The 24,522-nt window shown below is 40.4% G+C and overlaps 1 protein-coding gene across 1 annotated transcript; it reads right to left on the bottom strand.

Moving 5' to 3' along the window:
* Positions 1-11,511: 11,511 nt before the first annotated feature.
* LOC137646081 (uncharacterized) lies at positions 11,512-23,196 on the bottom strand. The gene is made up of 5 exons (XM_068379259.1): positions 23,057-23,196; positions 18,577-19,271; positions 18,246-18,392; positions 15,753-15,901; positions 11,512-12,955 (listed from the first exon to the last, which is right to left on the bottom strand). The coding sequence occupies exons 2-5, from the start codon at positions 19,165-19,167 to the stop codon at positions 12,262-12,264; spliced, it is 1,581 nt and encodes a 526-aa protein (XP_068235360.1). The 5' UTR covers positions 19,168-19,271; positions 23,057-23,196; the 3' UTR covers positions 11,512-12,261.
* Between the last annotated feature and the right edge of the window lie 1,326 nt (positions 23,197-24,522).

Genomic DNA, 24,522 nt, shown 5'->3' with positions numbered 1-24,522 from the left:
GGATGACTTGGGGTCAACCCACCATAGACCTCTTTGCCACCTCGTTGACCAAAAGGCTCCCGACCTATTGCTCTCCAGTCCCAGATCCAGAGGCGGCCCACATAGATGCTTTTCTGCTGGACTGGTCTCACCTGGACGCGTACGCATTCCCGCCGTTCAAGATCATCAACAAGGTACTGCAGAAGTTCGCCTCTCACGAAGGGACAAGGTTGACGTTGGTTGCTCCTCTCTGGCTCGCGAGAGAGTGGTTCACAGAGGTACTTCAATGGCTGGTAGACGTTCCAAGGAGTCTGCCTTTAAGGATGGATCTCTTACGGCAGCCCCTCGTAAGGAGTCTTCATCAAAGCCTCCCCGCGCTTCGTCTGACTGCCTTCTGACTATCGAAAGACTCTCAAGAGCTCGAGGATTTTCGAAGGAGGCAGCCAGAGCGATTGCAAGAGCTAGGAGAGCATCTACCATCAAGGTCTACCAGTCGAAGTGGGAGGTCTTTAGAGACTGGTGCAAGTCATCATCCATTTCCTCTTCCAGTACCTCTGTAGCCCAAATTGCAGACTTTCTCCTGCATCTGAGAAATGTTCGCTCCCTCTCTGCTCCCACTATTAAGGGCTACAGGAGCATGTTGGCTTCTGTGTTCAGACATAGAGGCTTAGATCTGTCCAATAATAAAGATCTCCAAGATCTCCTTAAGTCCTTCGAGACCTCTAAGGAGCGTCGTTTGGCAACTCCTGGGTGGAACTTAGACGTGATCCTAAGGTTCCTAATGTCCGACAGGTTTGAGCTATTACATTCAGCCTCCCTGAAGGATCTCACCCTCAAGACGCTTTTTTTGGTGTGCTTGGCTTCGGCTAAAAGGGTCAGTGAGATCCATGCCTTTAGTAAAAACATCGGCTTCTCTACAGATAAAGCCACATGTTCGCTTCAGCTTGGTTTCTTGGCCAAAAATGAACTACCTTCTCGTCCTTGGCCTAAATCTTTTGATATACCTTGCCTATCAGAGATCGTAGGCAACGAGGTTGAAAGAGTACTGTGCCCAGTTAGAGCTCTTAAGTTTTATTTAGCTCGTACCAGATCTTTACGAGGTGGATCTGAGGCCTTATGGTGCTCCGTTAAGAAGCCCTCATTGCCTATGTCTAAAAATGCTTTATCGTATTTTATTAGATTTTTAATCCGAGAGGCTCATTCTCACTTAAGTGAAAAAGATTGTTGTTTACTTAAGGTCAAGACGCACGAAGTAAGAGCGATAGCAACTTCCGTGGCTTTTAAGCAAAACAGATCTCTGCGAAGTATTATGGACGCGACCTTTTGGAGGAGCAAGTCGGTGTTCGCTTCATTTTACTTAAAAGACGTCCAGACTCTTTATGAGGACTGCTACACACTGGGTCCATTCGTTGCAGCGAGTGCAGTAGTGGGTGAGGGTTCTACCACTACATTCCCTTAATCCCAATATCCTTTTAATCTTCTCTTGAAATGTTTTTAATCTTGTCTTGGGTTGTACGGAAGGCTGAGAAGTCTTTCGCATCCTTTTTGATTTGGCGGGTGGTCAAATGTCGTTTCTTGAGAGCGCCTAGATTAAGGGTTTTGATGAGGTCCTGTTGTATGGGTGGTCGCCCTGGATATAACAGCTCCTGGGAGTCTTTCAGCATCCTGAGAGGATGGCTGGGCTTCGTGAGGAAAGCGGACTAATAAGGCAGAGTAATCGTCAGAGTCAGCTTCCTTACCAGGTACCTATATTTAATTGGGTTTTGTTATGATATAATTGTCAAAAACTCTAAGCATATACGCCTTTATTGTATTAATACTGGTCTCTACCCACCACCATGGGTGTGAATCAGCTATTATATATTCACCGGCTAAGTTTAATATTTAAAAATGATATTTTGATTACAGTATAAAATAAATTTTTGAATATACTTACCCGGTGAATATATAAATTAAAGGCCCTCCCTTCCTCCCCGATAGAGACCCAGCGGAATGAGAAGAACTGGAGCTGTTTACAAGTATATGCGGTATCTGGCCGATAGTCGGCGCTGGTGGGCACACCCGCAACCTTCACGGCGATCGCTCGCGAGTTTTTGGGTTTCTGTCGAGACGTCAACTATTATATATTCACCGGGTAAGTATATTCAAAAATTTATTTTATAATCAAAATATCATATTTTTTACTAAGTAGAGCCTCTCTGCAGTGGATTGCTTCTTCATCTTCCTATGCTGAGAAACCCCCTCTCAGTCTCGCTGGAAAAGCCTGTCACTCAATCTTTTAACTAGCTCTCAAATTGAAGAGCTCATCTTTCGTAGGACCAGCCTGGGTTTAGGAGTAGCTTCGTACGGTTTTTCTATTCTGGGAACTTAGACCCCTTTTGGATGTCGCTCAAGTCCTTAAGTGTCTTAAGCGAACCCTTCTGTACCCTTGACTGACAATAAAATAGGAGCTGACCACTAAACTACGTGCTCAAGACCCATGTATGCTGTGAGTCATTCTCAATGAAGGGAGGCCTTCTCCCTTATCCAAGAGCCAGCCAGCTTCTAGCCTGGCACAACTTTAACCCTTTTACCCCCGGGGTATTTGGAAATTTCCCACCCTTAACCCCCAGGGGGTTATTTTTTCCCAAGCACATTTTGCAGTATATTTTATTTAAATTGCTCTAACAGCCTTAATTTTTGTCATAGAGAGGTCAGGCTGGTCTCATTCTCTTGGAAAATGCCTGAATTTTCTAAAAAAATTATCAAAAAATATGAAAAACTAATTTTTATAGCATTTTTTTTGCATGGACGTACCGGTACGTCCATGGGGGTAAAGGGATGGCTTTTGTGAAACGTACCAGTACGTCCTTTGGGGGTAAAAGGGTTAATATCAATAGTAGGGTGCAAAATGACTCCTCGAGGAGATGGTGATGCTGGTTAGAGATCTCGGGTCTGAATGGTGAACACCAGAGACGCCCCTGTGCCAAAAGGGTATAGATAAGTATAAAAAATCATTCCTTCTGACTCATGCACCTTCAGTCATGCTGATCCAATGAGATTCTGGAAGTATCATCATATTTCGAGGGCATGAAGTCTAGGATATCAGATCTACCATAACCTACAGTTAGAATCATGCAGTGCCGCTATTCATGAAGGTAGGAGTCGGGTACGACAGAAAGTTTTCACTACCCACAAGATTTTACCCACAGGAACCTGGATAACCTTATCCTTGGTCCTGTGGTAGTTACTCAGTATTCTAGAATTTTTATTCCAGCTGTGACCAAGTTTTGGAATGATCTTCCTAATCGGGTAGTTGAATCGATTGAACTTCAAAAGTTCAAACTTGCAGTGAATGATTTTACATTGAACAGGCTGATTTCTCTCTTTTTATAGTTTATACAGTATATGAAAGATCTGTTTTAATGTTGATACTGTTTTAGAATATTCTATTTTAATTGTTCATTACTTCTCATATCATTTATTTATTTCCTTATTTTCTTTTCTCATTGGGCTATTTTTCCCTTTTGGAGCCCTTGGGCTTATAGCATGTTGCTTTAACAACTAGGGTTGTAACAACCCATGATGCAGACCTAGCTCCCTCAGTACACAAGTATCATATCTAAAATAACAGTTGCCATATAAATCTAGAAGTAGAGATAGAATGTTAGGAAGTTCTCTTCCTTTTTCTTTGTTGGGGTGAAGCAGTCAATCCGTTATGTGCTGGATCAGACGTTAGATGTAGGCAAGCCTCTCGACCAAGTAACTTTTCTTTACAGACAAGTTCTGTAATAAAGTTTTTTCCCCCATCCTCCTAGATGAGGGGAAGGATGAATGAAATGTGTGCAACCCATTTCTTATACGGACATAGATTCAGATAATATCTTTACCGATATAGGTTTCTCCACGACTGCCTACCAGTCTTCTGGTGTGAACCTAACCTAACACCTGTGACATCTCCATGCTCAGGTTTTACGAGGTTGACAGAAGTCATCACTTTCACTCTTTAGGGTTTAAAGGCTAGTCATGAATGGCCGAGACAAGGGACAGTGTCATTGCCCTGGCTACCAGGACAATGCACTAGAGACTGACTATATATACTGTACATACAATCAGTGCCCAAGTCCCCTCTCTGCCCAAGATCAAAGGGCCTGAAATTTCCTAGGTCAGTAAACGAGCCAGATTGGTTTTAGGGACATCCTCCCTCCCTTAGAATAAGTCTCCTATTAAAGGTCGAAGGTTTGTATGACGTGCAGGAACAAATCACTAATTTTCAATATTAAACTTACCCGATAATCATGTAGCTGTCAACTCCGTTGCCCGACAGAATTCTACGGGAGGGATACGCCAGCTATCACTATACTAGAAGGGGGTGTACTCACAAGCGCCACCTGTGGCCAGGTACTACAGTACTTGTTGTTGACGCCACCTCACTTTTTCCTCTGTCGTGCTTCCGGCAAGACGTTCTTGGATACGCTTATGATTTTGGAGTATTGTTCACGGTTTGGTGAAGTATTTCTCTAAAATTTGCAGCTATTCGCTATACTAGAAACTTCTATATTAGCTTAGTTAGCTTTTGGAATTAATTTAATTATGGTGACGAAGAGAGTATGAACTCTCTTTCACCTTTTAATGGCCGACCCTTCCCTTAGACGGAAGTGTTGGTGTCTAAGAGAGTATAGACTCTCTTTCTTAATTTTGCTTAACAAAAGTTATAGATTTATTTTATATCTCTCCGCCTTTTATAGGCCTCTTCGATTAACTTCCTTTTATTATAAAATTATTAAAATTAATTTTTATATATTCGACCTTTCCTAATGGTAGGCGGTCTTTTCTTGTACCGAAGTTAATTAACATTGAGCCCGTCATTTCGGTTTTACCTGTTAACATATTATGCTATTTTAATGTTTTTGAAAGAATTTCTTTGATAGTCTCGTACTGTTTTCAAAGTTGAACTAACGTTTTGTTTTGTCTCTGCAGTTGTTGACGTTTCAGAACGTTCAACTTGCGCTCTATCGTTACGATAGAGAGAGAATTTTCACGGTGTCACGTTGCAGTAAGAGTAACCGTGTCTAGCGTTTTGTTCATTCTTTCTTAACTTAATGGTTTTAATTCTACAAAGGAACTTTTCATTTTGGGAAATATTTTCCTTTAACAATAATATGTTTTAACGATATATATGATTGGGCTCTTCTCTCAGGTTCTAAGTCAAGAGAGAGAGAGAGAGAGAGAGAGAGATAGAGACGGAGGGAGAAAGAGGAGGATAAACATTTCGTTCAAGCGAGTAACGTTATTATCGTTTTTGCTCTTCTCCCTAGTCTCTTTAGGGGAAGAAGGTAAACGTTTCTAGAGTTTTTCTTGTTCTCAAGCTTTATGCGGTGAGAGATTTTAAACGTAGTTTATTTGATCTAGTGTTTAGTCTCTTTCCAGCCACTGAATTATTTATCTTTCATTAGATTTTTCTGTTACATTGTAATTCTGTTTTCGCAATTACTAACTTTTGAGAAAGGATAGAATTGCGTGTTTCAGGTACAAACCACTTAAAGTTTCGAGTTCAGTGAAATAAGTGCAAACAGAAAATCAAAAGTGATAAGTGATTAGCGCAAAGTGTGTCAGTGTTGTGCGTGAGGGTACTTCTGTGCGTGCCAGTCGTCCTCCCAGTCCGGGACCTCTTGCAAGCTCCCAAGCCCAGGGGAAAAGCAATGTCGAAGGGCAAAAGGGTTCGGCAGGCCTTGATCGGCGCACAGAAGTATCCTCGGTGGTTGCGGGCGTGTCTTAAGAGACCGTCACTCCCACCCGCAGACGATTGAGCCCTTATTTTGCTCGTCTGCAGAAGAAATTTCGGGGAGAAAACGCTGGTCTCAGGTCTCAAGACCTCTTAAACGTAAAGTCCAGACCTATGCCAGACGTACGAAGTTAGAGTTCAACAACCCGGATGCAGTCATTGGGTTAGCTCTGACTCTCCTCAGTCTCAGGTGACTGCACACCTCCTAAGAGAGGTAAGGCGATGCCACAACAGACCTTATCGTCTGTTGATCCCAAGACGACTTTGCTGCAGTCCATGCAGTCGCAGCTTGGGGTCTTAATGCGTGAGTTTCAGGCTGAGAAGGTTACACCTCCTCCTGCGAACGCTCCGCCTCTCCGCAGTCCAGTCTGCCAGGCGTACGAAGTTGAGGTTCCTCAGGCTACCTTACCGCCTTCTGAGTTGCCAGTTACCAGCGGTGTGCAGCAACCTCCGCCTCCTCCTGCGAGAGCTCCGCCTCACCGCAGTCCAGTCTGCCAGGCGTACGAAGTTGAGGTTCCTCAGGCTACCTTACCGCGTTCTGAGTTGCCAGTTACCAGCGTTGTGCAGCAACCTTAACCTTCCTTAAGGCAACCTCAGCAATGGGAGCAGGAGTCTTATGCCTTACTTCCTCCGCTTCCGCTTGCGGTTCCACCAGCGAGGCAACAATCTCTTGAGGTACGACAACCTCTTCCATCAATGAGGCAACCACCTCAGCACTCGCTGCAGCTTAGGCTAGCTCCTCAGGAACCTCAACTCGCGAGACAAGAACTGCGTTCTGCGCAGCCGCTATCTCAACTCTCGCAGCTCACACCTCAGGAACCTTAACTCGTTCCTCAGGAACCTGCTACTGCGCATCCGCAACCCTTACAGCAAGCGCAACTCTTGAGGCAGCAACCTCATGCTATGAGTCAGCCACCTCAACGCATGCATCTGCCACTTTCTCCTCAACTTGAGAAATAACAAATGACAATAACAACACCTCATTACTTTCATAACTTGCATTTGTAATCATATACATGTATGCCTACACAAACATTATGATAATGGAGGTTATTTGTCTTACTTATATAAAAATATATATGTATTCCTTGCAATATATTTTTAACAATATCGCAAAATATGGCAAAAATATCTTCAAAACAAAAATGAATCATGAGTTATGAATGTAAGGTAAATATTATGTTGATATTAAAACCCCATGCAAGCATGCATGAAGCACTCTAGCACTGGTCATGGAATTTCTGAGAAATGTTAAACGCCATGCAACACGCTCTGCTTACCTTACAGCATGCTCTACATACAGCATGCTCTGCATACAGCATGCTCTGCATACAGCATGCTCTGCATACAACATGCTCTGCATACAGCATGCTCTGCATTCAGCATGCTCTGCATACAACATGCTCTACATACAGCATGCTCTGCATACAACATGCTCTGCATACAGCATGCTCTGCATTCAGCATGCTCTGCATACAACATGCTCTGCATACAGCATGCTCTGCATACAACATGCTCTACATACAGCATGCTCTGCATACAGCATGCTCTGCATACAACATGCTCTGCATACCTTACCGCATGCTTCTCAGTCATACATCTTTGGTTGTTGCCAACTCACTAGACTGTCAAGCAGTTTCATAATGTTGCCTTCTAGTCTGCTGCTTTTGCACCATTGAAACCCTCACTGAGAGAACTTAACTTTTCTCGGATATGGTCCCTGTAGATGAGAAAGTGCTTTTCTCCCTCCTTCTGATATTCCCTTGAGGACTCTGTCATTTGGAGAGGAGCCTTTAGCTGCGTAGCCTCCTATGGACTTTTATTTAAGCATAACATGCTTCCAGGGAAGGTAATGGTTCCACTTCAGTCACTAACCCCGTCTGTTACCACACCTGCTCCCATAGACCTTGAGCTGTGTTGCAAGACATACAGTCCAAGCTTAGTCCTTGTTAAAGGATTTTTTGTTTACGGAGTCAGTGTGTCACTGGGAAGACGTTCAACAACCAGCAGAAGTGACTTGTTGTGACGCAGTGCGGCAACCTCAGCAACCCGATAAGGAGTTGTCTGTACGACCCAGACAGTCTAGACAGCTTCGGGTTGTCACTGTACTTCCTCGCTTCCCCATGGTTGACAGTTCACAGACTGTGCAGCAGTACCATGATCTTGTGTCCGGCTCCGTCAGACGACTGGCTTTTAAGAGCTCCCACAAGTCGTTGCTGTCTGGATATTCTCAGATGGACTATGGATCTGACCAAGGAACTGGGCCTCCTGGTCAATTTTGAGGAGTCTCAGCTCATCCCATCCCAGACCATTGTCTCCCTGGGTATGGATCTTCAGAGTCGAGCTTTTCGGGCTTTTCCGTCGGCCCCAAGGATCTTCCAAGCCCTAGAATGCATCCAGAGCATGCTGAGAAGGAACCGATGCTCAGTCAGGTAGTGGATGAGTCTAACAGGGACACTTTCATCGCTGGCCCTGTTCATCGTGTTAGGGAGAATCCACCTCCCCCCCTTCAGTATCATCTAGCTGCTCACTGGATAAAGGACATGACGCTAGAGACGGTCTCAGTTCCTGTTTCCGAAGAGAGGAGGTCTTCTCTCGCGTGGTGTAAGAACAGCTTTCTTCTCAAGGAAGTCTACCTTTGGCTGTTCAGAAACCCGACCGCCGTCTCCTCTCGGACACATCAGACACGGGCTGGGGTGCGACTTTGGACGGACAGGAATGATCGAGAACATGGAATCAGGAGCAAAGGACACTTCACATCAATTGCAGGAGTTGTTGGCGGTTCTTCTGGCCTTGATAAACTTCAAGTCCCTCCAGCTTAACAAAGTGGTGGAGGTGGACTCTGACAACACCACAGCCCTGGCTTACACCTTCAAGCAGGGAGGGACTCTTTCGTGAAGTTGTTTTAGATCGCAAGGGACCTCCTCATCTGGTCTAAAGATCGAAAGCTCACGCTGGTAACGAGGTTCATTCAGGGCGGTATGAATGTCATGGCAGATCACCTCAGCCGGAAGGGTCAGGTCATCCCCACAGAGTGGACCCTTCACAAGAATGTTTGCAGCAGACTTTGGGCCCTGTGGGGTCAGCCAACCATAGATCTGTTCGCTACCTCGATAACCTAGAGACTCCTATTGTATTGTTCTCCGATTCCAGACCCAGCAGCAGTTCACGTGGATGCTTTTCTGCTGGATTGGTTCCATCTCGACCTGTATGCATTCCCGCCGTTCAAGATTGTCAACAGGGTACTTCAGAAGTTCTCCTCTCGCAAAGGGACACGGCTGACGTTGGTTGGCTCCGCTCTGGCCCGCGAGAGAATGGTTCTTAGAGGTACTGCAATGGCTGGTCGACATTCCCAGGACTCTTCCTCTAGGAGTGAACCTTCTACGTCTACCTCACGTAAAGAAGGTACACCCGAACCTCCACGCTCTTCGTCTGACTGCCTTCAGACTTTCGAAAGACTCTCAAGAGCTAGGGGCTTTTCGAAGGAGGCAGCCAGAGCGATTGCCAAAGCAAGGAGAACATCCACTCTCAGAATCTATCAGTCTCAAGGGGAAGTCTTCCGTAGCTGGTACAAGACCAATGCAGTTTCCTCAACCAGTACCACTGTAACCCAGATTGCTGACTTCCTGTTATATCTAAGGAAAGTAAGATCCCTTTCAGCTCCTACGATCAAGGGTTACAGAAGTATGTTGGCAGCGGTTTTCCGCCACAGAGGCTTGGATCTTTCCACCAACAAAGATCTACAGGACCTCCCTAGGTCTTTTGAGACCTCAAAGGAACGTCGGTTGTCCACTCCAGGCTGGAATCTAGACGTGGTCCTAAGGTTCCTTATGTCATCAAGATTTGAACCTCTCCAATCAGCCTCTTTTTAGGACCTCACATTAAAAACTCTTTTCCTCGTGTGCTTGACAACAGCTAAAAGAGTAAGTGAGATCCACGCCTTCAGCAGGATCATTGTTTTCACATCTGAAACGGCTACATGTTCCTTGCAGCTCGGTTTTTGCTAAACGAGCTTCCTTCACGTCCTTGGCCTAAGTCGTTCGAGATCCCAAGCCTGTCCAACTTGGTGGGGAATGAACTGGAGAGAGTACTTTGCCCAGTTAGAGCTCTTAGGTACTATCTAAAAAGGTCTTAACCTTTACAAGGACAATCAGAAGGCTTATAGTGTGCTATCAAGAAACCTTCTTTTCCAAGTTCTAAGAACTCAGTTTCTTACTATTCAGGCTTCTGATTAGAGAAACACATTCTCATCTGAAGGAAGAAGACCTTGCTTTGCTGAAGGTAAGGACACATGAAGTGGGAGCTGTGGCTACTTCAGTGGCCTTCAAACAGAGCCATTCTCTGCAGAGTGTTATGGATGCAACCTATTGGAGAAGCAAGTCAGTGTTCGCATCATTCTATCTCAAAGATGTCCAGTCTCTTTACGAGTACTGCTACACCCTGGGACCATTCGTAGCAACGAATGCAGTAGTAGGCAAGGGCTCAGCCACTACATTCCCATAATCCCATAACCTTTTAACCTTTCTCTTGAATACTTTTTATGGGTTGTACGGTCGGCTAAGAAGCCTTCCACATCCTTGTTGATTTGGCGGGTGGTCAATTCTTTCTTGAGAAGCGCCGAGGTTAAAGGTTGTGATGAGGTCCTTTAGTATGGGTTGCAGCCCTGTATACTTTAGCACCTTTGAGTTGATTCAGCCTTCCAAGAGGAACGCTGCGCTCAGTAAGGAAGACGATCTTATTAAAGGCAGAGTAACGGTTCAAGTCGACTTCCTTACCAGGTACTTATTATTTCATTGTTATTGTGGATAACTGATTATATGAAATACGGGATACTTAGCTATCCTTTAGTCTTGTACACTAGTTTTTCACCCACCCCCCTGGGTGTGAATCAGCTACATGATTATCGGGTAAGTTTAATATTGAAAAATGTTATTTTCATTAGTAAAATAAATTTTTGAATATACTTACCCGATAATCATGATTTAATTGACCCACCCTTCCTCCCCATAGAGAACCAGTGGACCGAGGAAAAAGTGAGGTGGCGTCAACAACAAGTACTGTAGTACCTGGCCACAGGTGGCGCTTGTGAGTACACCCCCTTCTAGTATAGTGATAGCTGGCGTATCCCTCCCGTAGAATTCTGTCGGGCAACGGAGTTGACAGCTACATGATTATCGGGTAAGTATATTCAAAAATTTATTTTACTAATGAAAATAACATTTTTTTAGTCATTTTGTATTTTTCCTAACCATACAAACCTGAGATCTTCAAGTTTCACTGTTTACCTCAACCATCCCACAAGTTCTATTTTAAGGTCAAAGTGAAGGTCACGCTACTTGGTGAGTGGATGGATCTTATCTACCAGCCACTACCACTCCCTTATTTAAAGTTCAAACGGCCGTTCTAGCTTCGTTGAAGTTATGCTCCTTTTATGGGTCTCAGATTTGTATAGTTAATCCGTGCAGTGAATACTTCTTGTTATCAAACAATGGCGTATTGGCCCTAAAATGAATGGTTCAATCGAGCCTGAAAACGAAGATCTCCCTTTGCATATTGATATTCTCGCCCTAAAGCAGGGGAGACAATATTTCTTTGGTATTTATGTTGAACTGGATTCCCTTTTCTAGCCTTTCACAGGAAACTCTTTGGACACCATATGGCACATTGACCCTCTAAAAATTTAAAGGAATTCGTTTGTACTTTCATGTAAATGTTTTCTTTACAAACATCTGAAGCTTATCAATTATAACATTACAAAGGTATAATAAAAGCACTTAATTAATATGCCTTACCACTGTAAAACTGGCATTTAGAATTCTGAGTATTGTTAACCTCACTAACATCTTTTACAAAGTACATACACTTTGAACATGGCTGGTAAACAAATCTCAAGATTTGCTACTTTGACAACCACCTCAACAATGACAGAATGAAGAAAGAAGTTTTGCATTAATAATGAACATTCAGTCAATATGAAATGGTCCCAAACCAGCATAATTTTATCATGACTACATAAACTATATGATGTTATATCTACATAAAATTGCAAAGTAATTACTGATATGATCTTGTATAGAATAGCAAGAGTCTATTAACTTGTTTCTCTGTTCCTTCATTATTCATAAAATTACCTTCTTTCTCTCACACTCGTCTCAACTTTCTTCATCAGTAGTATAGTAGTTTACCATCACCATTACAATTAAAATCTTTTTACCTTTATACAGTATATTTATTTTACATAGCCAAAACTATGATGATAAAGGATATTTACCACTTCAACATTTTCTGAATACACAAATCTAAACTACTTTAAAAATTTTAATTAGATTAAAATAGAGAAAAAGAATTTGAACATAAGTCTTAGAAAATAAATCTCAAGAGTTTATAATTGCTGATCAAGAGTAGAATTAAAAGTATACAGTTGACCTTTGCCTAAACCTCTAAACATTAACTTTTGTTCAGTCTAAAGAATCCCTGTACTGTACAGTATTTACTACACAATTAAAAAAAAAAAATGACTAAACAGACCCTCCACTGAAGGAACCCAATAGGAAAGCTGTAGCTAACGTTCCAATACCTGCCCCTACAGCCATGGCAGATGCAATGTGTTTATAACTATATTCAACAACAACAGTTTTAAGTTCTTTGGCTGTTTCAATATCTGATAAAGTTGAAGGAAACACTTCAGATTCAGCCATTTCTTCCACCAGGGATTCTTTAACATCCTCCCGTTTCCCAGACGACACAAACTCCATTAACGCCTGGTTCCCTTCTAATACTATTTTCAGCTGTCTGAAAATCGCATCAAACTGTGGCATAATTTTTTCTTCAATGGCCTTTCTTTCTTCTGCCAACAGTCCTGGCATTACTTCCATGACGGATTCCCCGAATGTCTTCCCCAATAATATTATATCTTCTTCACATAATTTTACTTGGTTATGTTGACTAGTGCTCTTTATTATGGGTTGTTCATTTACTGCTCCTGCTGCTTCATCTTTACCTAGGGACGTGTTTTCAGTTACCACTGCCACTGTATTATTCAAACCTGCATTCACAGCTAAAACAATATCCTCATGCATTTTCTGATAGCCTTCTAACAGTGACTTGTTGTTGGCAGAAACGTGGTCCTTAATTTCTCTAATTCTCACCCAGTTATTGATCGATGTGAAAACTGAGGCTAAAGCTGCAGACACAATAGATGCTATAATGGACCTGAAAATGAAAATAATACTTTATTGTATAAGAAATAGATATTCAATATCTCAAATATGTGAAAACATTTTGTATTTAACAATGTACATTTAAATACATGGTTATAAATCCAATTATTATTATTATTATTATTATTATTGTTATTATTATTATTATTGTTATTATTATTATTATTATTATTATTATTATTATTACTTGCTAAGCTACAACCCTAGTTCGAAAAGCAGGATGCTATAAGCTCTGGGGCTCAAACAGGGACAATAGCCCAGTGAGGAAAGGAAAAAAGGAAAATTAAAAACATTTTAAAAACGGTAATAACATTAAAATAAACATCTATATAAACTATAAAAACTTTATCAAAACAAGAGGAAGAAAAATAAGATAGAAGTGTGTGCCCGAGTGTACCCTCAAGCAAGAGACCTCTAACCCAAGACAGTGGAAGACCATGGTACAGAGGCTATGGCACTACCCATGACTAGAGAACAATGGTTTGATTTTGGAGTGTCTTCCTAGTAGAGCTGCTTACCATAGCTAAAGAGTCTCTTTTACTCTCACCAGGAGAAAAGTGGCCACTGAACAAATAAGTATAGTAACCCCTTGGGTGAAGAAGAATTGTTTGGTAATCTCAGTGTTGTCAAGTGTAAGAAGACAGAGGAGAATATGTAAAGAATACGCCAGACTATTCGGTGTGTATGTAGGCAAAGGGAAAATGAACTGTAACCAGAGAGAAGGAACCAGTGTAGTACTGTCTGGCCAGTCAAAGGACCCCCATAACTCTAGCCGTATTATCTTAACGGGTGGCTGGTGCCCTGGCCAACCTACTACCTGTAAATGAAGTACTTATGTGATAAAAAAAAAGTATTTATAATACAACTGAATCTGCAATCTTATTGAAAATATCACATTTTTTAAGTAATCTGTATTCTTTCTGGTAATGCAAACTAGAGTCCTTTATGTAGAGAATATGTTTTCAGCGCGAACTGGAACGGTAATTAAAATCATCATCATCATCATCCTCATCATCATCAAAGCTACAACCCTAGTTGGAAAAGCAGGATGCTATAAGCCCAAGGTCTCTAACAGGCAAAAATAGCCCAGTGAGAAAAAGAAACGAAGAAATTAATAAAGTACAAGAGAAGTAATGAACAATTAAAATAAAATATTTTAAGAACATTAACAACATTAAAATAGACCTTTCATGTATAAACTAATAAACTTAAAAAAGAGAAATTAGAAGAGTGAGCCTGAGTGTACCCTCAAGCAAGAAAACTTTACCCCAAGACAGTGAAGACCATGGTATTGAGGCTATGGCACTACCCAAGACTAGAGAACAATGGTTTGATTTTGGAGTGTCCTTCTCCTAGAAGAAATGCTTACCATAGCTAAAGATTCTCTTCTACCCTTACCGGGAGTAAAGTAGCCACTGAACAATTACAGTGCATTAGTTAACTCTTTGAGCAAAGAAGAATTGTTTGTAATCTTGGTATTTTTAGGTATATGAGGACAGAAGAGAATGTGGAATGAATAGGCCAGACTATTCGGTGTAGGTGTATGCAAAGGGAAATTGAGCCATAACCAGAGAGAGGGATCCAATGTACAGTAGTACTGTCTAGCCAGTCAAAGACGGTAGTATCTCAACAGGTGGCTGGTGCCCTGGCCAACCTACTACCTAAGTAATTAACTACAGGTGAAAGTGAGGGTGAGAAGCTCCGCACCCTTACCTGTCACTGTCTCTTCACTTGTGACCTTTCAACTCAAGACTGAGAAGGGTGATTAAGGATGGATGTTTAATATAAAGGACTTGAGTTTGTAAAGCTAGGATAAATAAAAATTTCTTGGAAATCTGTGATTTGTTCCTTTGTGGATACAAACCATCATCCTTTATTAAGCAGACTCGCTGTTTGGCGGGTCGACAGTCCCCCTACAACCAAACAGATAGGCTCTTTTTTTTCCCTGGAGATATTAATGTACCTTGAACTGTACGGGAGTGAAGGAGATAACTCCAGCAGCCTCGTATCTGTTTATCATTGGCATGAATAGACTAATAGGGCCAGCCCTGGCCTGTCCCAGAAGATTAATACGTGGTCAAAGGGGGATCCCTTTTTTCCAGAGGCGAATCGCAGTCTGGTATAATATATCTGGCATATAATAACCAAAAGGTTGGTATATACTTCACCGTCCTTCCCCTTGTCTACAGAGGATGGAAAACTTCTCCAGGTTCTAAAGAATGGAGTTCAGAAGTGTAGTTTAGCTGCATCAAGTCAAATCCAGTGAGTAGTGCTCAGTCAATAAGATAGGGCAGCATGAATGGAGGTGAAGAGCCAGTTATTCCACCTCCATTCCAGACTTATATCTATGCATTACCATAGACATGATGCTTACCGTCCCGTATGGGATCCGGGCTAGCTACACCCCTACTTGAGCAACCACCACAAGACCAAGCAATTAGTAATCCAACATCCAATTCGGTGAACGCAGCAGTGTATGTCTGTATTCGGTTATGGCCAAAGTCAAAGTGAGGGTTTCTTTGCCTGTTGGGTGAGCGAGGCTTACCCGCCACCCGGCGTTCAACGATGTTTACCTTCTTCAAAGTCTAACGGCCGTTTCAGATTCACCGTTGTTATGTTCCTATTATAGGTCGAAGGTTTGTTATTACATATAGGAAAAATATACTGTACAACATATTTCAGAGAAAAATTATCACAACTGCATTATGGAAAAATAAAGAAATGGAGAAACTAAAGTACAGTGCATAAGAAAGGCCGTATGACCTAAATTTGAGACAATATTTTCTTACCAATATTTGCTCTGCTCTGCTTGTGTTCGTTCTCTTTCATGACAATCTCGTATGGCAGCTGAGAGTTGTGTAAAAGTATCCCTCTCCAGCCGTTCACAGCTTTCAAATTCTGTTCTGACCTCCTTCACTCTCGCATTCATGTCACGGGCCTAGAATCGAAAGCAAAATTGGAATAATATGAAGCACTGTCGACATATTTTCCAGGACTAGCAAGTTTTAAATCTAACATGATGAACATGCTCCTATCCTATGTATGAAAAGAAATTTCTAATGCCCACGACAGTTTGAGGATAAAAAGGGAAATAATGTAATGAATCACTTCAGTGTAAATCCTACAAAAATGACTAAAAAAGCAACATTTTACAATTTGATGAGGATAACATGTCTCCACCCAAAAAAGTTGATAATCTTATGTTACAGTGTACCGTACTGTATTACGTCCTTCACAAAAAAATTACTGTGGAGCAATTCCCTCTTGCCTTACCTACTGTAATCTATGCAACTGTGCACAGGTGAAAATTAAGTATATTAAGAATTAGTTTTCCACTATTTGATAAATTTTTATTTCTGGGACCTACTTTCCAAATTTCAAATTCATTACAACCAAGAGCAACTTTAAATCAACGTAAATGAGCTCAGTAAGTATCACCTTAAGAGTGGCTGACCTAAAAGAGTTAAGGTAAAAGAATATACAGTATTCTGATTATAAAAATGAGAAATTTTCATAAATTTAATAATAATAAACATTACCTGGATAATTTAGCTACACCTGAATCCCCAAAACCTGCCCAAATTTCAGCCACATTGGCAACTCTGCTACCTCATATTCTCTCCCTCTGTTGGCAACACTGTCAGCTCAACCAAAAGTTCACTCCCCTTCATAGTCAGCTGTGTAATACCAGATGTGGAGAAGGATTGGAGGGACTAGCTGAATTATCCAGGTACTGTATTATTAATGTTAATTGTAAGAAAATTCCATATTAATAAATATTACCCTAGGATAATTTATTTAGCCCGATTATCCACATTGACAAGGAGGGGAGATCTGGGAGAATTTCTCTATTTTTGTGGCAGAATAGGAGGATCGAAAAATAAAGCGAGAAAATGCAAAACTTAAATCTGAGCAATTACCTTCAACAACGGAATGTGATGAGAAGACCGAGGGAGAATTGAATGTCAGTCTACTAGGTGTTTAGCAGCAGTACTAACCAGGAGGGGGAGGACAAAATCAAGTCCATAACCCCACCACTGGTAGAAACAATAAATAGTCCCTGACTACACTGCCGACCCGACACCTACTGTATAGGAGAGGTGCAGAGAGAGACAGGCAGCCCATCGACACACGAGAGACAAGAGGAGGCAATCCTCTCATAACAGCGCGCCAGGTGCCGACCAAAGGGAAAGCGATCGAGCCTCCCCATGGCGACCGAAGCTGCCCATATCTCGCCTGACACCCAGAGAAAGTATCTCTCGAATAAAAGAGCATATAGGAAGAACAAACCTTGAGTCCTCACCATATCTCAGAAGACTACCCAAAAGTCACATGTTAAAGGACTGGTCTTCTGAGGAGAGATGAAGGTGGACTCCATTGCCCGAACATCTGCTAAGGAAATGGAAACCGAAGCCTTCTGAAAAGGCCATCGAACTTCGAGATCAGCCTAGGAGGTTTATCAAAGGAAGAGTTATTCAAAACCTGATAAACCTCTCAATGTAATTTAGGGAGGGAAGGGAATATTTTCTTCCCTTTCATCAATCACTAGCAACTTAGAGTGAAATGTCAGCCCTAACCTGAACAAACCTCTGGTTATAGGGAAAATTCTACGGTTTAGCCACTTTGATGGACCTCCCAAGAAGACCCTTTCAGTGATATGAATGGGAGGAGGCTGAACATTGAATTTAGCTTGCAGGAGAAATCCTAACACTAATTCAAATAACTCACAAAATTCTATATCATGATCTTCGTCAAGGGAATCTACAAGCTTCGAGCCCCTGGACCTAACCTCATATTCACCCTCATCAACCTGATCAGACCCATAAGTATGACCTTCCCAGCACCCCTGGCTAAGCGCTGATGATTACCTGCCTTAAGTCTAGAGTCTGATCCCACCTTTTCTACCCCCACCTTAGTGTTCTCTAAGGCACTGTTACGAGAACACAAGAGGAATTCGTGGATAACTTATTGCTAGCAATGTTCCTGTAGAGTTATTTAACCCAACAAGGAGGTACAAATAAAATCTAAATGTTAAAGTAATGGTTAAAAAATCCTTCAAAACTACCAAAAGGATGAATTAAGAATTATAATCATCTCCAAATAAGCTGATAATCATGTGATGTAAGGTCAGTTTATGCATATTCCACAAACATTAGTAATAATTCTGACGTTATTTATAAACTGCATTAAGATCAAATCATCTGTGAAACATTTCACAAGAGGTTTGTGTTGCACAAGGAAACTCATTGTAAACATAGTTCTTTTAACTCCCAATATAGTACCTGATCAAACAATCGATAATGTTCCTCGGAATAAAGTTCAGCCTTAGTGATGCGTTGGTGGTTAAGATTAAGTTGTTCTTGAAGTTCCTCCAGTTCTGCCTGAAGAATTCTTCTCCTGCTTTGGGTGCCAAGCAATCCTTCTGATAACTGTTGGATAATAAAAGTTGAGCTTGAAGTAAAGGTTAAACTTTTTTCACTCTCTATTAAACAATCATATTCATTACTGTATATGCAAAGTCAGCGCAAACAATATACTGTACAATATTTCAATCCAGTAAGGTCTGACTGAACTCTATACTAAATGAAATTGTAAAAGAAGGTTAACCCTCACCTCTGTTACTAAATCTTGAGCTCTTTTCATATCTGTTATGCCTATAAAATCCTGGTATTTCCTGTACCATCGGTTTAGTATATCATTCCAATCTTCAAGCTTTTCCTTTTTCTCAGTACTTTGTCCTACGATTGATGATGCATGAGTTTCAGGAGTTATCCTTGTAATTACTGATGTCGATTTCTCGGAAAGGTGCTTCCCAAAGGCTTGTAATCCAGAACTTCTCTCTCTTACTAAATTCATCATGTTATTAAATCCATTACCATTTGGTTTTTGTACACCATCACTGCTATCTACAGTACTTTTAGTTGCTGTCTCTTCTGTACCATGTGGAGGGTCTTTGTGGGTTGACATGTAACGGACAATCCCTAAATCGTTGCATGATAATTTCCATGAATTTTGTCCAATTAACCTCTGCTGTGGTTTACCATAGGGAAAGTAAATGTTCAGGTATCTTTTTTGAGTACTTACAGGACTTTGTAACGCTAAAGATGTCTGTGTCAAACCTGTTTTATGTGAACACAATAGAATAGCCCTACGGTCAAGCATGCGCAAGCCCGACGTTCCAGTCATGGTGACTCTGATCGTCATAGGCCCTTTATACTGTTTACATTCAATCGCAGAGTTTCAATCATTTCATTACAATCCTTAAAATATTAAAAACAAACGTATCTGAAGTCTTCATAACTGCATATCTGAAAAAAATAAATCATGATTTATCCATGTGTAAACTTAACTCATCATCCAGACAGTGACTAAATTTTTCCTCTTATATTTGTAAATAAGGATATCTTAACTCATTTATGCCATAATGTTAACTGTGTAAGCAAAATTATTTTGTGTTTGTAGTTTAAAAACAAAGTATTTCGTTAAATTTGTATTTTTCCTGAATATGCAAACCTGAGTTCTTTAATAGGAGTATGACTTCACCAAAGCTTGATCAACCATTTAAGCTTTTAACAAGGTAGTTATAGTTGTGGAATGTAGTATAGACCCAACCTACTCACAGGGTAGAGCAACCCTCAATTTTATACCTAGGCCTTACAGGGTAGTGTAACTTAGGACTCAGGTTTGTATACAGTAGTTTAAAAAAATACAAATTACTTTTACAATCTTTGATTTGTTCCTACACGCTTACTGTACAAACCATCGTCCTTTAATAGGATACCTATCCTAAGGAGGGCAGAAGTCCCTATAATTACACTGGCTTGTTCACTAACCCGGAAATGCCAATATACTAACTCCCTGATCATGAAAATGTTGCAGGTCTTAGGCTAGGAACCTGGTTGGTGATCACGGATGAAACTATATCCCTAAGGATATGATATTTAAATGTATGGTCATTGATGAGATATGGGTGTGCATACATGTGGGGGAGGTTCTTCAATACAAACTTGGCTACTGTATAAAGAAAAGTTAGAGTACTCGATTGTGCGGCTTACCTGCATCTAGCGTCCGGTCCAACAAAGGACAGCTTAACTGTTGTTCCCCAAGAGAGGGGAAGAAAGAAGAAGAAAAAGGCCCAGAATTCTTGCCTCTTCTAGGAGAAGGACACTCCAAAATCAAGGGTATTGCCGTAGCCTCTGTACCATGGTCTTCCACTGTCTTAGGTTATGAGTGCCCTTGCTTGAGGGTACACTAGGGCACATTGTACTATCTTCTTTCTCTTCCTTTTGTTTTTGTAAAGTTTTTATAGTTTATATAATTATGAAAGATTTATTCTAATGTTGTTACTATTCTCAAAATATTTTATTTTAATTACTTCTCTTGTAGTGTATTTATTTCCGTATTTTCTTTCCTCACTGCGCAATTTTCTCTGTTGGAGCCCTTGGGCTTATAGCATCTTGCTTTTCCAACTAGGGTTGTAGCTTACCAAGTAATAATAATAATAATAGTCTTATGTAGTGTCTGATATCTTAGACGAGATGCTTCTTGTCGTGTGAGGGAATTAGGCTAGCTTACACAAACTGTTGAACAGGTATCACTGGTCCAAGGTTGAAGGAATTCCAGGACCTGTGTGGATAATCCTGGAGATAGTAGTTAGTGAAGGTTGTGTGGCTTCTTCAGACTACTGCCTTTTGAATTTCAGTCGCTAACAGGTTCTTCCTGAAAGCTAGGGTGGAACCAATACCTGACTTTGTGAGTTCATACCCTGGAAGGGCCATCTTAATTCTCGCTGGGTACATTATGGTTTCACAAAACAGAGTTCCAAGATATTTTCGTCACTATACCAATAAAAAAGTCTCTGGTATTCCTGCCAGAAGCATCGAGTTCTCTTCAAGTAAAGCCACTGCGGCCACACAGGATAGAGAAGCATTTCATTCCGATTCTCATTAGTTCCATCTTGGAGAGTAGACATGGAGGAATCAAACCAGGAGTCATGGACAGCTTGGTTCTGGGTCTTGGTTACAAACTCTTGGACGAAGGTAAGGGAAATTTTCCTTCATTCTGAATGAATCGAGACATACAGTACAAGATGCCATGCCATATAGCTCACCTATTCTCTTTGCCAAGGCCAAGCCAGCAGAAAAAGTCTTAAGGGTCAGAGCCCTGTCTGACGCCATTATTGAGGGCTTGTACGAAAACTGCTTAAGAGAGCTGAGAACCCAAGTGAAGTGCCATCTTGGGCTTGAGTTCTCTGGAAAACGACTGTTTAAAACTCTTTATGAGCCTAGACAATCCTATGGAAAGGAAAGGTCTAAGCACTTTAGTGTGGTTCCCAATTGTATGATTCCTAATTGTATTAAGATTTGTAAGGTTCCCGATTACGGTGCGCGGCCGATCGTGTGGGGAATGAATTGGAGAATAAGCATGGGGTGACCTGTCTTCCAGGCAAGAACACAATCAAAACACCTTTGAAGACAAAACAGAAGGAAAAAAGGCACAGGGAAACCGCAACCCCCATAAAGGCAAGATCTCGTAACCCTCACAACCATTGAGAACAATCAATGGTTCCTCTTCCACTGGTATTGTGCAGGAGAGAAGGGAGAACGATCTCACGGGGGAACAGACTACAACCGGGTAAAGTATTTGGTCCTTGGCAATTTCTGGGATCAGCAGATACTGAAGGAAGGATAAAGGACGGTGACCCTTCCCTTCACAGGTGACAACGGAGGACCTCTTCTTAGGTTCACATTGCCATAGTTGTCATACAGCCGCACACACACACGAGATATAAATCAGCAACAGACATGCTGCCTGACAGGAACATGCACTGTATGTTGGATAATGGCAGGTTGTACAGAAAACTGTCACACAATTACAATTATTGCAAAACACTGCATATTCTTGTATTCTGCCAATAATGTACCTCGAACACGACTGTCAGCAAGACTATTTATTCAGTGTGAAAGAGAATCTAAATGTCAAAGTGAAGTCACAAAGTGAAGGTAGCTCTACCTGTCGGGTGAGCGGGGTCTACTCGCCACCTGGCAGACAACTACATTAATTTGTTGAAAAAATTCACAACTATTTCCAGCTTTGTTAAAGTTGTATTCCAATAAACCATCTTAGGTTTGTATTATGTGTAGGAAAAGCATAAACATAGAATGTTTGCATTATATGTAGGAAGAAATGGCGTAAACATAGATTTGTATTATGCGTAGGAAGAAATGGCGTAAACATAGATTTGTATTATGCGTAGGAAGAAATGGCGTAAACATAGATTTGTATTATGCGTAGGAAGAAATGGCGTAAACATAGATTTGTATTATGCGTAGGAAGAAATGGCGTAAACATAGATTTGTATTATGCGTAGGAAGAAATGGCGTAAACATAGATTTGTATTATGTGTAAGAAATGGCTTCTTACCTTAGATCAGTTTAGATAGTGACAGAGTAAAAATACAACATCCAAGGTGGGGTTAGGGATGGATGTGAGGGTCTGCTCTTACTTGATGGTGGTGCAGGGGTAATGATTTACCGATTATTTGTAGAACTGAATACCCAAGTCATATTACACTCAGATTCATAATCAATGGACAACTTAGGTTATGTAGAATTTATCCATCTGATTATGCATTATTCTTGCCTATTATTCAAGATTTTTGCTGATTAAACAATTAAACAACACATTTTGTTGTCAATCTTGTTTTGAGGATATTTCAATTTACAGTTAAAACTATTAATAATCTGATTTCCCTCTGACATTAAATATCTGTTTCTCATATTGTCAGGTAACCAACTCTCATAATTTAGCTCTTAGGAGTCAAGGTCAATATAGACAGGATGAATTTTACAGGTATTTCTACATGCTAAATTAGATTAAAACTTAAACTTTATAGTGAATTCGGCATACGGTGGAGACTATGATACCGTATCTTTAGTCTTGTATGTCAATAGCACAGGAGAAAACTAGCTTGAGATTTCAAGGAAATTGTCAATAAAGTATATTTCATACGAAACTATTAAAACATTTCAACATATAACCAACAAGTTCAAAATCAATAAATTTAGGGCAGCATATGACCAACTGTGTTTACCTTTCGTCTTCTTTCGATGAAGTCTTGGAATTATGATCAAGTTGGTTTACAGTAGTAGGTTGCTGTCAAAACTTGTAACACATTTAACAATATTTCTCCTAAAATTCCGTGAGGTAAATGAATTTAACGAAAATATCACTACCATATTACTTTAAACTCAGGTCTAAACCGAAATAGTGTAGATGAATCTAAAATTTCGTTTGAAGCAGATACTGAAAATGTTATGTAACAACTTTATTAAGGAGTACAAACTCGTTTCCTATTCAGTTATAATTAGAGCTTGATAAAATCGTGACAATTGCATTGAAAGAAAGCCTGCTCTTTGTTTCATTTAATTTTTTTTCACATAGCAACACTATGTTGGTTCAAAACAATCTTACATTGAAACATATCAGTAATCGGTTTATCTGTTAGGAAAGAGAAGTTAAATGTTGGTTTTCGATATCAATTATAATCTTGACTCCTGATAAGCCTGTTCAGAGTAAATGTATTGCCTCCATTAAAAAAGACAACAACATTGTGACCTGTGTAGAGATTTTTATAATAAGAATCTAGCATCAATGTATTGTGGATTGACACTATATTAAGGCATAGTTGAATTTGTGTATGTTTATATATTACGTATCTTATGTGAAATTTATTGTACTTGTATGCAACATAAATCAAGGACAGCATTTATGTACTATAGATGTTGATTAGGGGTTATTGAGTAAGGTGGCAGTTTAACATTCCCATAAGTAAATATGCCCATGGGTTAAATTTTCCTTTTATTAATGGACAAATCGGTACTTGTAAAAGGATTATTTATTTTTTTTTCTTGTGAAATAAAGAGTTCTTTGTTTTTCTATGTCTTTATTGTGCCTTATAATAATATTTTATACTTACCTCTTTTGATTATTTCGTACCTTTTTTGTGGATCCATTTAACTCTAGTATTTTTTATTTTGTTTCCAGGTGACTGTAGGATTGATCTTCAAGTTAAGCAAGACCGCCGAGAACCTGAACAATATGTAAGTATGGCATAGATAAGAATATTGCTGAATTTTTATACATTAATTAATGTTATATGTACTATGGGCTGTAGCTTTATAGATTTTAGCATTTGGTGTGGTAAATGTGTCATGATCATATGTTAATGCTTTTGTTATTATTTTTTTTTTTAATATGTATGTGATTTTCTTGAATGAATATAGCTTAGAAACGAGGTCTCTGTTCACTTCTATTGTTTAATAATACGAAAATTTTCTGCTAACAAATATCATTTGCATTAGGCCGTATAGCATGAAATCTCGGAAACGTTACATCGTGATAGGTTGTAGAATATTGCAGACGATGCACATCAAACAAAGACGTTGTATGTGCAAAAATATTTCAGTCAGTGACAGAAATTACACAGATGCATTGCGAATGTTTCAGTTAAGTCTTCGGAAAAATTTACTATAGAAATTAAAACACCTTCCTTTTAAT

Source organism: Palaemon carinicauda, chromosome 8 (genome assembly GCF_036898095.1).
Source record: "Palaemon carinicauda isolate YSFRI2023 chromosome 8, ASM3689809v2, whole genome shotgun sequence".
Lineage (NCBI taxonomy): Eukaryota > Metazoa > Arthropoda > Malacostraca > Decapoda > Palaemonidae > Palaemon > Palaemon carinicauda.
The sequence above is the reverse complement of the archived record's forward strand: the minus strand, read 5'-3'. Positions and strand labels throughout refer to the sequence as shown.